Genomic DNA, 15,482 nt, shown 5'->3' on the forward strand with positions numbered 1-15,482 from the left:
CTAAGACCCAACGCAGCCAAAAATAAATAGATAGGTATTTTTTAAAAGAAATACCAAAGAAAAAGTACAATTGAGAATCACATTTATTCAATATATTCAATGATATTCAAGAAACCACAAAACTATAGGTGAGTTCATTCATTCATATGTTACGTCAGTGAGAATTCTTGTATAGTTATACCAGAATAGTTCACAAATTACTTGCATCGAAAAAAAAAAACAGGTTCATGATTCCTTCCTCCTATTGTTATTCTCAAAATTCCTTTTGCTTTCAAATCCCATTCTCTTCTTTATCATACTTGGAATTTGTACTGTTTGTCCCTGTCAGTTGCAATTACTTTCACATGGCTTAACAGAGGCATAATCAAATAAAGAAACAAAGTCTGCAGAATAATTTCCATTTCAAATACCACACAATTCCATAATGGTGGAGACAAAACCACATGAGCAAAACTCAACAGGACCCAATGGCAATGTAAAACCCAGTAAGATGGATTTGTGTGTTAACGTGTTAAGGCACGCTGGAAATCTTTTGTTTCACATTTTTCCTAAAATACACAACAATACATAATAAAATATAAACATTCAGAAGAAAATTGTAGCTTTTCAGTTGTTTCTTTCAACTTTCTTTACTCATCAGTATTAACATCAGAGACTGAAGAAGTGTAATAGCTACCATCACATTCCAAATAATCTTATGGACAATTGGATTTATTTTAAAAGTCTTCATTACCTAAAATCTATATGCATTCTTATTCCCAAATCACCTTTAATACTTTCCTCGTATTACCTCAGAACATTCATAACTCCAAAAAGAGGTTCATTTCCAGGATGAAATTACCGGCTGGGTAATAAGGATTTGCCCAAATAGTGGTGCTGCTGCAGTCATAAAAGTGCTGATCAATGCCTCTCAGATGCTGAAATCTGAATAAATTGTAAGAATCTCTGATTATTTTTTTTCTCTTACCAGTCATAAATAATTCAAACATGCACAAACCAGTCACTTATTAAGGTTAAAATGCAGGAAATATAAAATATATCCTGCACCAAATGACCCTGGCAAAGGCCAGAGCCAAGGATATTTCTCACATAGCAAGTTGTGGGCGGGTGGGAAGAATCATTTTGAAAGCAGTTGATCAAAATGCTGAAAAAATGCCTATACCCCACAAGTCAATAATTCCACTTTAGAAATCTAACTTATAGAAAAGCAATCTTACAAAGCTCTGCATACAACAGTGTGTATGTGCTAAGTCGCTCAGTCCTATCCGAGTCTTTGCTACCCCAGGGACTGTAGCCCACCAGGCTTCTCTGTCCATGGGATTCTCCAGGCAAGAATACTGGAGTGGGTTGCCATTTCCTTCTCCAGGGGATCTTCCTGACCCAGGGATTGAAACCGCATCTCTGTATTTCCTGCATTGGCAGGTAGATTCTTTACCACTGAGCTACCTGGGAAGCCACAACTGTGTCTACTAGAATTTTACTGGTAACAAAATTGGATTATAGCCTGAGTGTCAAATAGTATAAAATGGTCTTTACAAAGTGTCATGTAACGTTAGGAAGCCATCAAAAATGACCTTTGAACAGGCTGAAGGACTGTGAAAGTGCTTATGATACATGGTTTATAATTCCTAGATACATATTTATAAGCTCATAGTTCACAGATATACATGTATATGTGTGACATATGGTATATGGACAGGAAATGCTGCCTGCCCTTTCAGTAAACAAAAAATGTTGCCCACCAACCCAGTTTTACAAGAATCAAGCCATCAGTCCTTGCAGCTGCCCAAGGAAAGTGTGCCTTGAGGGCAATTCAGGATGGAGAAAAAGAGCATTCTGTGCTTTAGACACTGGCACTAGATAGTTAAGAGGCAGGTCTAAGGAATCATGTCAATGAGCTCAGATTCCTGCATCTTCGCAAACATAGAAAAGCACTAATATCATTAACTTGAGAGTTCTACTCTTTGTGATTAGCAGTAATCCTTGGATGCTCTACTCCATGTGTCTGACTCCTCCCTTGCCTCTTTGGAGCAGCTCCTCAGAGCTATCTGAGAGGCTGTCTCCCAGGTTATAGTCCTCAGTAAGATCCTTCAATAAGACTTCACTCACAATTTTTAGGCTGTGCATTTTTCTTTAGTCAGCAAATACATATTTGTATAAACAAATTATATACAATAAATACTTGCATTGTATGTGACATGTATGATTCTATCATACAGATCATGATATATCATATAGATCATGGCTACCTTAAACAAACAACAACAACAACAAAACACCAAAATAAAATTTACAAACAGTAACAATGGGTGATTTTTTCTTCTACATTTCTGGTGTCTTCAACATTTGCTGTGATGATCGTGAATTGCATTTATAATGGAACAGATAAACTTCTATATAATTGTATTTTAAAAAGACCAAAAAAACCAACTCAAGTAACCCCTGTGCAAGTAGTAACAGCTATTTTTTTAATGCCTTTAATCACCCTATTGGAAAAAGGAGACCCTCCAGAATCAGAAACCATAGTAGGCTCACCATCAAAGTAATGGGGCAAGGTTATTGTTTTTAAAGCCCAACAGAAATGCCCACCAGATAGGAAGCCCTTAGTGCCATAGAGGGGTAGGCAGTAGAGGTGACTAGATACCATGTTCCCCAGGTGGGACTCTGAGGGGCTGACACTTGACCCTCATGAAGTGGAAGCATGTTCAGAGCAAAGAAGCAGGAGATAGCCATCAGGAAGCACTCAGGGTCAGTGCAGGGGAGCAGTGATGAAAAAGCTAAAAGGGAATTTAGGATCAAAGGTCAAACAGCACCTGTGGCATGCTGACAATCCGGGCTCTCCACACTGCCTCTCTGCACCTGTGACCTCCGCCCCACTTAAGTCACATGCTGTCACACCTGCCTGACCTTTCCTTTCTTTCCCGCTTCCAGTCCGTCCCACACACAGCTCTCAGAAAGACCTTCCAAAAGCACCGTTTTTTAACATATTTATTTATTTGGCTGTCAGGCCTTAGTTGCGGCAGGCAGGATATTTCATTGGAGCTCACAGATTCTATAGTTGTGGCACGTGGGCTCAATTCAGCTCTGCAGCTTGTGGGATCTTAGTTCCCTGACCAGGGATAGAACTCGAGTCCCCTGCATTGCACAGCAGATGTTTAACCACTGGACCACTAGGGAATTCCCTTAAAAACCTTTAACATGCTTCACGTGTCCTCTCAGTTGACCTGAGTCTTTGTTTATTGCCCTTTGAAACACTGATTATCACATCCACCTCATGGAGACCCTACAAGGACTGGAAAAGGTAACATGTCATCTTAGGCTCTCTAACACAAGGTCTCCTGGGAGTGGAGACAACTGGAAATAGCTGGGTGTGAGCAAAACACAGGTGTTCCTTGCTTCCAACCACGCAACACAAAAGGATCTGATTTTGAGGGAATTTGAGACTGAGCAATACAGTGGAGTATAGGGCAGATAGAATGGAAACCACAATTACAGAAAACTAACCAAACTGACCACTTGGATCACAGCCTTGTCTAACTCAATGAAACTATGAGCCATGCCATGTAGAGGTCTGACAAAATGTGGTCCACTGGAGAATGGAATGGCAAATCATTTCAGTATTCTTGCCTTGAGAACCCCATAAACAATATGAAAAAGCAAAAAGATAGGACACTGAAAGATGAACTGGACTTCAGTGGAGAAATAAATCCATAAAGAATGAAGAAGCTGAGCCACAGCAGAAACAATGCCCAGTTGTGGATGTGACTGGTGATGGAAGTAAAGTCTGAAGCTATAAAGAACAATATTGCATAGGAACCTGGAATGTTAGATCCATGAATCAAGGTAAATTGGAAGTGATCAAACAGGAGATGGCAAGAGTAAACATTGACATTTTAGGAATCAGTGAACTAAAATGGACTGGAATGGGTGAATTTAATTCAGATGACCATTATATCTACCACTGTGGGCAGGAATCCCTTAGAAGAAATGGAGTAGCCCTCACAGTCAACAAAAAAGTCTGAAATGCAGTACTTGGGTGCAATCTCAAAAACGAAAGAATGATCTCTGTTTGTTTCCAAGACAAACCATTCAATAGTAATCCAAGTCTATACCCCAACCACTAATGCTGAAAAAGCTGAAGTTGAATGATTCTGTGAAGACCTACAAAACCTTCTAGAACTAACACCAAAAAAAGATGACCTTTTCATCACAGGGACTGGAAAGGAAAAGTAGGAAGTCAAGAAATACCTGGAGTAACAGTCAAATTTGGCCTTGGAGTACAGAATGAAGCAGGGCAAAGGCTAATAGAATTTTGCCAAGAGAACACACTGGTCATAGCAAACACCCTCTTCCAACAACACAAGAGAAGACTCTACACATGGACATCAACAGATGGTCAATACCAAAATCAGGTTGATTATATTATTTGCAGCCAAAGATGGAGAAGCTCTATACAGTCAGCAAAAACAAGACCAGGAGCTGACTGTGGCTCAGATCATGAACTCCTTATTGCCAAATTCAGACTTAAATTGAAGAAATTAGGGAAAACCACTGGACCATTCAGGTAGGACCTAAATCAAATCCTTTACAATTATACAGTGGAAGTGACAAATAGATTCATGGGATTAGATCTGATGGATAGAATGTCTGAAGAACTATGGACATTACAACATTATATAGGAAGCCGTGATCAAAACCATCCCCAAGAAGAAATGCAAAAAGGCAAAATGATTGTCTGAGGAGGCCTTACAAATAGCTGAGAAAAGAAGACAAGCAAAACGCAAAGGAGAAAAGGAAAGATATACCCATTTGAATGCAGAATTGCAAAATAAAGCAAGGAGAGATAAGAAAGTCTTCTTCAGTGATCAGTGTGAAGAAATAGAGGAAAACAGTAGAATGGGAAAGACTAGAGATCACTTCAAGAAAATTAGAGCTACCTAGGGAACATTTCATGCAAAGATGGGCTCGATAAAGGACAGAAATGGTATGAACCTAACAGAAGCAGAAGATACTAAGAACTATGCTATGCTTACTTCTCAGTAAGTGGCTCACAAACTCTTTGCAACCCCATGCACTGTAGCCTGCCAGGTTCCTCTATCCATGGGATTCTCCAGGCAAGAATACTAGAGTGGGTTGCCATTTCCTCCTCCAGGGGATCTTCCCAACCCAGGGATCAAACCCTGGTCTTCCACATTGTAGGCGGACTCTTTACTGTCTGAGCCACTAGGGAAGTCACATATTAAGAAGAGGTAGCAAGAATACACAGAAGAACTAAATACACAGAAGAACAAAACAGATTTTAATGATCCAGATAACCATGATGGTATGATCACTCATCTAGAGCCAGACCTCCTGCAGTGTGAAGTCAACTGGGCCTTAGGAAGCATCACTACGAACAAAGCTAGTGAAGGTGATGGAATTCTAGCTGAGCTATTACAAATCCTAAAAGATGATGCTGTGAAAGTGCTGCTTTCAACCAAGGTGGGAAAAGGAGCTGCTAGGGTTACACATACAAATCTACTTAAGGCTCAGTCCAGATGGTCTTGCCATGGGTCCTGGAGGATGGGCAGGCCAGAAGGTGAGAAAGCCAGGCCAGGATTAGAAAGAAAGCTACTCAAGAGTCTTAGAGATGAAGTGACTTTAAAATCAGGGTTCTGGGTATCGTGAGGAGAGTTACTTATAAACTTCAGTTTGAAGTCTTCTGACTGACTTCCCCATTCCTATAATTTAGGGGGTAGGCATTTTGCTCTAGGAGTCTGAATTTTATTTGACCTGATGAACTCAAGGTGAGAACACCATTTTATTTCTTGAGATTCAGAATCCAGGCACCCTACCCTGTTGCACTGACTTTTTTCAAACTTCATACCATATTTTTAAACTACATTTGATAAAAACCATTTGATTTCACATATTTTCCCCAAGTTGACTTTGAATAGTCTATGTATTTCCCCTTCACTTTTCTATCAGAGACAGAAAAAACAAATATAGACCTCTGGAGAATCGTTCACTTACTTATTCCTTCATGACATTCCCGAACAAACCAGGACCCAAACCTGTCTTTCTGCCGGGGCTCCTGCATCCCATTGTATAACTGGCTGGGGAAGTGGGAGGGAGGAGGAACACTGATTGCTGAAGGGAATAAAAATAAAGGTCGGGGCCCCCCTGGTGGCCCAGTGGTTAAGAATCCACACTTCCAGTGCAGGGGGTGGGGGTTCAATCCCTGGTCAGGGAACTAGATCCCACATACTGCAACAAAAGATCCTGTTGCTGCTGCTGCTGCTGTCGCTTCAGTCGTGTCCGACTCTGTGCGACCCCACAGACAGGCTGCAACAAAGATCAAAGAAGATCCTGTGTGCTGCAACTAAGATCTGGTACAGCCAAATAAATAAATAAATATTTTGAAAAAGAAAAGTTGTTCAAAAGAAATAAATAAAGGGCATTCATATTCCAGCTCCAAAGATAAGAACAGAAACTGCTCATTCTCCCAGGAGTTACAGCAGCAGAACAGAAAAACATCTCCATACAAGAAAATGTGGCTCTGGCTCCATTCTGCACTCCAGAAGCAAAGACTGCCCTTTACCTGGTGATTCTGTCACTGCACCATCTGGTACACAGGGTCACCAACTTTCAGGCTTCCAATTTTTTCCACCGAATAATAGATTCCAAACAGTGGGGACGACTTGTAAATTGACTTCTCAGAAGGATCACACAGGCGGTAACTGAAAGAAGCAAAAATTCACCCTCAGGCACAAGAAGGGAATAATCTAGGTGCTCTCAATGGAATTCAGCTTCCATGCTCAGTTTCTTTATAAATAACTAGTAAACCTTTTCTAAAATGTGAACAGAGAAGTCTGGGTAAGTAGTCAAGCTGCAGATAAACCTGGTTTTTCTGGAATACCCTGAGAGTCTAAACAATTTTTCTATGGCTTTGGTTTGAAGTCCCAATGAAAAACTTGTACGTGCCACTTAAAATGCTTTGTTTGCATGCGTACCTTCAGCTTCACAAACATGGGAAATCAGTGCTCATACAATCTCACAATGGACTTGCCCTGAACACCAGGCTTTCTGTCCCTCCATGGTTATAAGTCCAAACCTGGGATCTTTGATAAACAAAACAGAAGACAGAGGTGCTGTTGGCAGGTGGACTGGACTGTTACTGAGGTTAAGCCTTTTTTAAAGGCTTGTCTAAAGAAAAAATAATCACTTCACTGGGTCTCAAAAATAAAAAACAAAATAAAATTGCAAATCTGAAGGCTTTAAGAAGTTCCTCTGGAACTTAAATCCATTACAAACGAACAAAAACCCGAGGAAAGGGAAACAGAACAGAACACAACTTCCAGAAAAAGCTAACTTACGTTTAAAAACACATATATTGAGAACGAAAGTCAGCCAGAATTCTCTAAGTAACAAAACACCCTAACACAAAAGAAGCTCTTGAATAAACAAACTGAGACAACTCATTTCATTCCCCTTTTCAACTATTTCATTATACAACTCAATTATTCTTATCCTCCTGCTACTGATTCTAATAAATAAATGAGAGTTGCAAACAAAGTCTTAATCTGGAAACAGATGTGTAAAGGTTATTAAAAATTGAAGTCAGAGAGATGAAAATTTCAAAATGTGGAATCATATAATTGAAAATTTATCCAAAACTCTACAAGAGTCATCTAGAAAAAAAAAAGGAGGCAACAAATACTCACTGACATTAATAACAGACAAAAAGAACCAGGAGGCACAGGTGGTTCAAGGCTGGGGATAATATAAAAATACAGCAGACACATAGACGTTCTACCTCTTCAGGGTTTCAAGTGGCTCCTTCCTGTCAATCACTCCAGTATCTGGGTCCACCGTGGTCATAATGCACCTGTCACACAGTAACGAAGGGTCAGGGGACAGTTAAGAACCGGTGACCCTGCCACACCCCAGAGGTCCAGTCTCGCAAGAATCCTTACCTGGGGCAAGCCAAAATCTTTTTCATTTCTACATTGCCAATGAGAAGTTCATCCCAAGTGTCCTAGGAGAAAAGGAGAAGGTATCTGTTAAATTAAGGCTCCATCCAGCCCTATTCCAGTTTATTCTTCGGCTGGTCCTATGAAGCAGAAGAACAGAGTACAAGAGAGTGCCACAAAGTACCCCAGAAAGGACTCAAAGGAAGGAGGGTGTGGGATGCAGAGTTGTTGTTGTTGTTTTGCTGCATCACGCAGCACATAACATCTTAGTTCCCCAACGAGGGATCAAGCCCTGGCCCCCTGCACTGGAAGCACGGCGTGTTAACCACTGGACCCACAAGGAAGTTCCAGGACGCAGTTCTTGACTGGGCCTCAGAAGCCTGCCTCTGTCAGCACAACAAAATACATCTTCTCCAGGGGCCAGTTTGCCATGAGAACTATCAACTCCAGGCCAAGTTAATGATGTATAATGAGAAGTAGAAAGCTTGCAAGATGGCCCACTCTTTCCTTTTGCTAAGCTGCAATGGAAGCCAAGTTACAATCTGACGCTTCTTTGATGAGTGGGACATGGCCCAAGAGAAGTCAGTTCTAAGATGAACCCATTCAGCACCGTCGCTGGTCCTGACTAGTCATAGCCAACCTCCCTGCCTTGTTTTCCCGATCTTAAACCGTGGTAGGTCCAGCCAATGTCTGCCTTGGGATTTCCTGCAAACCTCATGACTGGGGGAGGAATTAATATGGTCCCGTTTTTACACAAAGATACAGAGACAGAGAAAGTTTACAAAATATTTTCAGAGTCACAGCAGCTAGGTTTGAAAACTTTTCTGATTCTGAAGCAGGGTTTTTAACTATCCCCGTCTATACCACCTATTATAGGTCTGACTAGTCAAAGCTTTGGTTTTTCCAGTAGTCATGTATGGATGTGAGAGTTGGACTATAAAGAAAGTTGAGCGCCGAAGAATTGGTGCTTTTGAACTGTGGTGTTGGAGAAGACTCTTGAGAGTCCCTTGGACAGCAAAGAGATCCAACTAGTCCATCCTAAAGGAAATCAGTCCTGAATATTCATTGAAAGGGACTGATACTGAAGCTGAAACTCCAATACTTTGGCCACCTGATGCAAAGAACTAACTAACTGGAAAAGACCGTGATGCTGGGAAAGACTGAAGGCCAGAGGAGAAGGGGACAACGGCAGATGAGATAGTTGGCCAGCATCACCCACTCAGTGGACATGAGTTTGAGTAAACTCTGGGAACTGTGATGGACAGGGAAGCCTGGGATGCTGCAGTTCATGGAGTTGCAAAGTGTTGAACACAGCTGAGCAACTGAACTGAAGATTCACACTGAGTGGAATGATTATCACAGGAGTCAGCTTGTGTTTCTTTTTTCTTTTGCATGTATCTTTTTTTTTGGCTATTCATATTTGAGAGTTGGTGATGGACAGGGAGGCCTGGCATGCTGCAGTCTGTGGGGTTGCAAAGAGTTGGACACGACTGAGCAACTGAACTGAACTGATACCACCTGGAGTAGAAAATGATTAGCCACTCCAGTATTCCTGCGTGGAGAATTTTCCAAGGACAGAGGAGCCTGGCGGACTACACATCATAGGATCACAGAATCAGACATGACTGGGCATGCACACACATCTATATACCTATTTATCTGTACACGTGCACACAAGTATACATACATACATATGAACACATAAATATGGTGGTTGTATTAGTTGGTGATGGACAGGGAGGCCTGGCGTGCTGTGATTCATGGGGTCGCAAAGAGTCGGTCACGACTGAGCGACTGAACTGAACTGATACATACACATATGAAAGTGAAAGTCGCTCAGTCATGTCTGACGCTTTGCAACCCCATGGACTATACACAGTCCATGGAATTCTCCAGGCCACAATACTGGAGTGGGTAGCCTTTCCCTTCTCCAGGGGAAATCTGCCCAACACAGGTTTCCTGCATTACAGGTGGATTCTTTACCAGCTGAGCCACAAGGTAATCCCATAAACACACACACACACACAGATATACATACACACATACATATATGCATTCACACACACATACACACATATATGAGGAGGATATGTTACAGGCCTCTCTTGCTAACAGGAAAGCCATCTGCAAAGCCTGAATTTCACAGGCCCTGAGGGAGACATGGGAGGCATCAGGGGCTAGGGCCTCACTCGAGGCTCCATACACCAATAGTTTATCTATGACTAGGGGGAAGCACACTGACTGAAACCGCCCTCCCTGGCCAGGCACCATAGTACTCATTTGCATGAGTTGTTTTACGACAGGAGGTCCTGGTAAGGAACACATAACTAATATACCACCACCAACCAGAAGAATTCGGGAAAGGTCAAAAGGAGACACCACATGACCGAGCACCTCCCAGAATCCTTCTCTCTGGCAGCCATCTTGGCTGAACAAGGCATGCACCACCAGGAAGGACTCTGAGTCAGAATGATTGGCTAAAGACAACCCGGAAACTAATCCCATCACCATAAAACCCAAGACTGTGAGCCACGTACAATGTGCCTTGAAAATCTGTTTCCTGATCTCAACCCAAGTGAGCTTTTGGAGACCATGGGTCTGAGGATTTGGTGAGAAATCAGCCTCCCAGTGAGGCAGTGGGACATCCAGTCCTCTCAGCTGGCTGCTCACTGCCCTGGGGACAGGAGAGTAGACCTCCCTGCAGGAGGCAGGGCAGAGGGGGGAATGGGGCCTCTCCCCTGCTGATGACCAGGCTGTGATCAGGGAACACTAGACCACCCCACTGCCACCCCCGGCCTACTGGGGAGACTTAGCAAGTGCACAAAAGGAAGTCCAGTGCACAAAAGGAAATCCCAGTGCAGGATATGACTGAGGTAAGAGGGTTTCTGTGGATGCCTTGTTTTCCCAACTGTCATTTATGAAACTCTGTGATGTAAGAAATGAAGTGTTTTCCTGCCATATCAAAGAACAAGGACTTCACAGTCCTCCAAATCAGCCCTCCAAACGTGAATTCCTGAGCCCAGAGGGCGCCCAGGAGAAACAATACCTGCTATCAGGCAGCCGTCAGCCACTCCCCAAGGTCAGCATTAAGGAGCAGGGAAGGGGGCTGGGGATGAGAGGGGGAGGGGGTTGGGATGGGAGACTGGGAGTTGAAAAACGCAGGATAACAGCCCCGGAGAGCTGAGATGCATATGAAAGGAATGATTTCAGTGAGCCCAGAATGTTGCCTCTTCCCATATGAAGAAAAGGGCTAAACTCCTTAACTTGAGATATCTCTGTGTGTGTGTGTGTGTGTGCATATGTGTTAGTCCCTCAGTCGTGTCCAACTCTTTGCGACCCCATGGACTGTAGCCCACCGAGCTCCTCTGTCCATGGAATTCTCCAGGCAAGAATACCGGAGTGGGTTGCCATTTCCTCCTGCAGGGGATCTTCCCGACCCAGGGATCGAACCCACATCACTTATGTCCCCTGCACTGGCAGGTGGGTTCTTTACTGCTAGGGCCACCTGAGATACCTGGTCTCCCTTAATTAACAATCATTTTTCGACGTTCAGACTACCTGACATTTATCGAAAACTTCTATACAACCTGAACACACACCTCCCACACCCACACCCCACCCCCATCCCCTAGGAGCAGTTCCCTCAGGGCCACTTGAGATGCTGTCTCTGGGGTCTGAGGTCCTAAAAATTCCCACCGAATAAAACATAATTCTCTGCTTCTAGGTTGTGAGTACTTTTTAAGTCAACAGTGGAAATAAACTCTGAGTTTCAAACAACTAACTGAGGGATGACGTATGTAATAACTCTTGGAAAAGGCAAGGCCACATCATATAAAATCCTCTGTTGCTGTTCAGTCGCTAGCTCAAGTCACGTAAAACGGAATCTCTAGATTCTAGCCAGGACTTTTGACGAGCAATGTTCAAATGCAACACTGCAAGACGGTCATAGCGCCTGGCTCGCCTCCTGAAGAACCGTGACCTCCCAGGGGGTGTGACCAACAGTACAGCTCCTGTATCTGGAAGGGACGGGTGTCTGGCTCCCGGGCCTGGAAGGAGCTAACAAGACTAGACACACTTCGCCACACGAGGGCGCTGCGGGCACAGGCATGCAAGCCCATGGGACAGCCAGGGCGGAACCCTGCCAGCTCTCCTCAGCTTCCCAAGTACCTCTCTGTTACATTTCTTTTTACAAGTGCCGATGAATTTCATATATCAAAGCCACACAGCTGTGTAAAGCCGACCTCGTGATTATCATATAAAGCGAGAAGCCTGAAAAGTTTAGTTAGATTTCCTAGTTTGCAAGACATTTAATCTGCTCTCAACTGGCTTCCCAGGTGACTCAGTGGTAAAGAGACACAGGAGAAACGGTTCAGTCCCTGGATGCAGAAGATCCCCTGGAGAAAGAAATGGCAACCCATTCCAGCATTCTCGCCTGGGGAAATCCCATGGACAGGAGCCCGGCGGGCTACAGTTCATGGGGTCACAAAGAACTGGACATGACGGTGTGACTACAGAGCAGCAAAAGAGGAGCTGAGGCTCTCTAGGCTCTATCTTCACATACTTCTGCCCCCTTTCTCAGGCCCTGAAAGTCTCTGTGGCAAATAGTTCAAGTTACCGAGATGCAATGAAAAAACAAAGGTATAGGGAGATCTGCTTAAGTAAAGGCAGTAACACCATCGACAACTTCTTGAGGAACATGAATGTCTGACCGCTCCCTCCATCCAGAACTTGTGTCTCTCTTGTGCTCATCATGTTGGCTTTTCTAAATCAGGACTAATTTCCCTGAGGTCCTTCGAGGTCCCCTAGCAAAGTGGGGATGTCATAAAAGCTCCCTGGAGGAGAACAGAGACCCCTATTTGAAAGGCATGCCATCAAGGGATGAAGGGAGCCCCTGTAGTCGACCATAGGCATACAACACTGAGCATGAACCCTAAGGCCAGCTGTGGACTTTGGGTGATTATGATGTCAGTATAGATTCATCCTTGGTTAAAAACTGCCAAGTGAGTGATGCTGATACCAGGGGAGGCTACATATGGGGGCTAGGAAGAGATGGGAAATGGTCACTGAGATAAGAAGCACTGGTCAATTTTATTATTTTGTTTAAATATTTATTCGTATATTTATTTATTTGGCTGTGTAGGGTCCCAGCTGCAGCACTCAAGATCTTCTTTGTATCATGGGAGATTTTTCGCTGTGGCTCACAGATACTCTAGTTGTGGCACACAGGCTCAGTTGTTCCAGGGCATGTAAGGATCTTAGTTCCCCAACCAGGGATCCAACCTGTGTCCCCTACATTGCAAGGCGGATTCCTAACCACTGAACCACCAGGGAAGTCCCAATTTTACTATTTTTTAAACTTCATTCCTCCACATTGCCAGAATTTAAGCATACCACACCAGCCCAAAGGAAACCGCTTTAAAAAAAACCTGCTTAATATTCTGAATTACATGGAAAAAATACAAAGTGCTTTGGGTCCCAAAGAGTAAACGTTGCGCAATGCATCCTCCTATTGCTCTATGATTTTGCAATAATGACCTGAATTTTTGCACTATGCTTAGGTTTGCTGTGTGTTTATTATTAGTTTGTCTGTGAAATATTTAGGTGCATTATTATTTTACATTAATATTTAACAGAGTCCTGCTAACTCAAAGGGTTATAGATGGTGCCAGGTAGACAGGTTAGTGCATCAGGCCCTTAACTCTTGGGCTTCTTAATTTAAAGGAGACTAAATCAGCCCTATTAGCATCATTTTATAATAAAGATTTTTTTAATATGCATTTCCAAAGGACTTCTATTCAAATAAGAATACTCTACCTTATGTACTATTTCTGTAAGCCTATCACAATGCAGGAAAAAAACAACAAATGGACTTGGGAGTACAAGGTAACTTAACATTTTTTAAATTGAAAAAACAAGGCTCCACCCACTCAAATTGCCTAATCGAATATAATTAGGCTTACATCAGTCATCGGTTCAGTTTGACAAGTTAGAGGTGAGCCAAAAATTCTTAGTTGGCAAGTTACAGAAAAGCAAAAATTCTTTAGCCAGGAATGGGAGTATCTTTCCTTCTTCTTCTTCCTCTGGTTCAAGATCTTAAACTAAAATTAATATCTTTAGTGGAGACAAATCAAGAAAAATTGTATTTCCTACAAGAAAGTGTCTCAGCAAAGAATAGGCCAGTTTTACAGGAGTCCTGTGCAAGAATTTTTGCTTCATGGACTAATTTCTGATCAGTCTTCAGCCTTATTAATACTGAGTCTCGTTTCATTCTGTGTTTAATAAGTATCTAATGACTCTGAACTTCTGCACCCTCTATTCATCAGCACAGAAAAACAGAACAGGGGAGAAATAGGCGGGTTTACTGGGAATATCTCTGGAGAGGCTTGAGCCTCCAGCTCTGGACCCTTATGAGACCCTGCACTTAATCTTGGTTTTGTTATTTTCTTCTCTTAAAGAGCCCCTTCAAACTGTATCCACTTCAGGTCACACCAAATCTGGGTTACTCCTGGGGAGAAAAACAAGTCTCTTCCATCAATCAGGCAGCTGATGCCCAGAGAATGTCAGCACTCCTATTTCATCCACGCCCCCTGTCACCCTTGCCTCTCACCCCTCCTAAATCAGCACTTTCCTGGGCTTGCACAAGAGTCACCTAGGATGTTGCTGCCAGCACAGTCACAGGCCTGATCGTAATTCTGACGCAGGTTTCAGGTAAGGCGGGCTGATCTCCCTCCAGGGATGAAGCACGGCACGGATGTTTCTGCCTCAGTTTCCCTAACTTTCCAAGCACTTTCTAGAGAGCTGCCAAGGTAAAATCGTGAAACTCTCAGTATCATGCAGTTTGGTCATATTTGTTGGGTGCATGAAAATAATAATTACGTCTTCATTCAAAATCATTACCAACTCTTCCTTATCCACAATATAAAATCTAAACTCCTGGGACTTCCCTGCTAGTCCAGTGGTTAAGAGTCCACCTTGTGATGCAGAGGACATGGGTTCAATCTCTGGTTCTGGGAACTAAGATCCACATGCTATGGGGCAACTAAGCCTGTGTGCTACAACTAGAGAAAGCCCTTTGCCGCAATGAAGATCTAGTGCCATCAAAAAAAAGATTTTTTAATTTATAAAAAATAAAATCCAACCTTCTGGGCATGGTGGCCTCTGGCCAGCTCCAGGTCCAGCCACCTCACGCCACTTCTCCTTTACCTGCAGCGTCCCTGTGATTCTGAAATGATCCCAGGCACCTTTAATGTAACAGCCTGTGCTGCTTTTAGGACTTTGAACTGGTGGCCTCCTTTCCCCACCGTTGCCCTCACTCCTCGCCAGCACACACAACAACACATTTCACAGCACAGCTCCTGGGTAGTTTGATCTGACCCCTCTCTGCTCCCAAGCCTCCCTTCTCCAGGCAGGTGTGTAGGCACTTCTACTTCTAAGCATCCTTGACCCCTGATAAGTACGTGCATTAAAGCTCTCCTCATGCTGGCCTGCCATTGCCTCCCAGCCATTCCTCTCCTATCAGGAAATTCTGAA

The 15,482-nt window shown here is 43.2% G+C and overlaps 1 protein-coding gene across 1 annotated transcript in view; it reads right to left on the reverse strand.

Moving 5' to 3' along the window:
• Window positions 1-65: 65 nt before the first annotated feature.
• The window catches only part of MTARC2 (mitochondrial amidoxime reducing component 2), a 34,693-nt gene continuing 19,276 nt past the window's right edge, over window positions 66-15,482 (reverse strand). The window contains exons 5-8 of the mRNA XM_055419874.2: window positions 7,956-8,017; window positions 7,796-7,867; window positions 6,581-6,719; window positions 66-924 (exon numbers count right to left, since the gene is read on the reverse strand). Of these exons, the coding sequence (XP_055275849.2) occupies window positions 6,593-6,719; window positions 7,796-7,867; window positions 7,956-8,017 (261 nt within the window). The 3' untranslated portion in view covers window positions 66-924; window positions 6,581-6,592. The remainder of the gene's footprint in view (window positions 925-6,580; window positions 6,720-7,795; window positions 7,868-7,955; window positions 8,018-15,482) is intronic.

The sequence above is a fragment of the Moschus berezovskii genome, chromosome 17, assembly GCF_049115385.1.
Source record: "Moschus berezovskii isolate FMDL1 chromosome 17, NW_MosBer_1.0, whole genome shotgun sequence".
NCBI lineage: Eukaryota > Metazoa > Chordata > Mammalia > Artiodactyla > Moschidae > Moschus > Moschus berezovskii.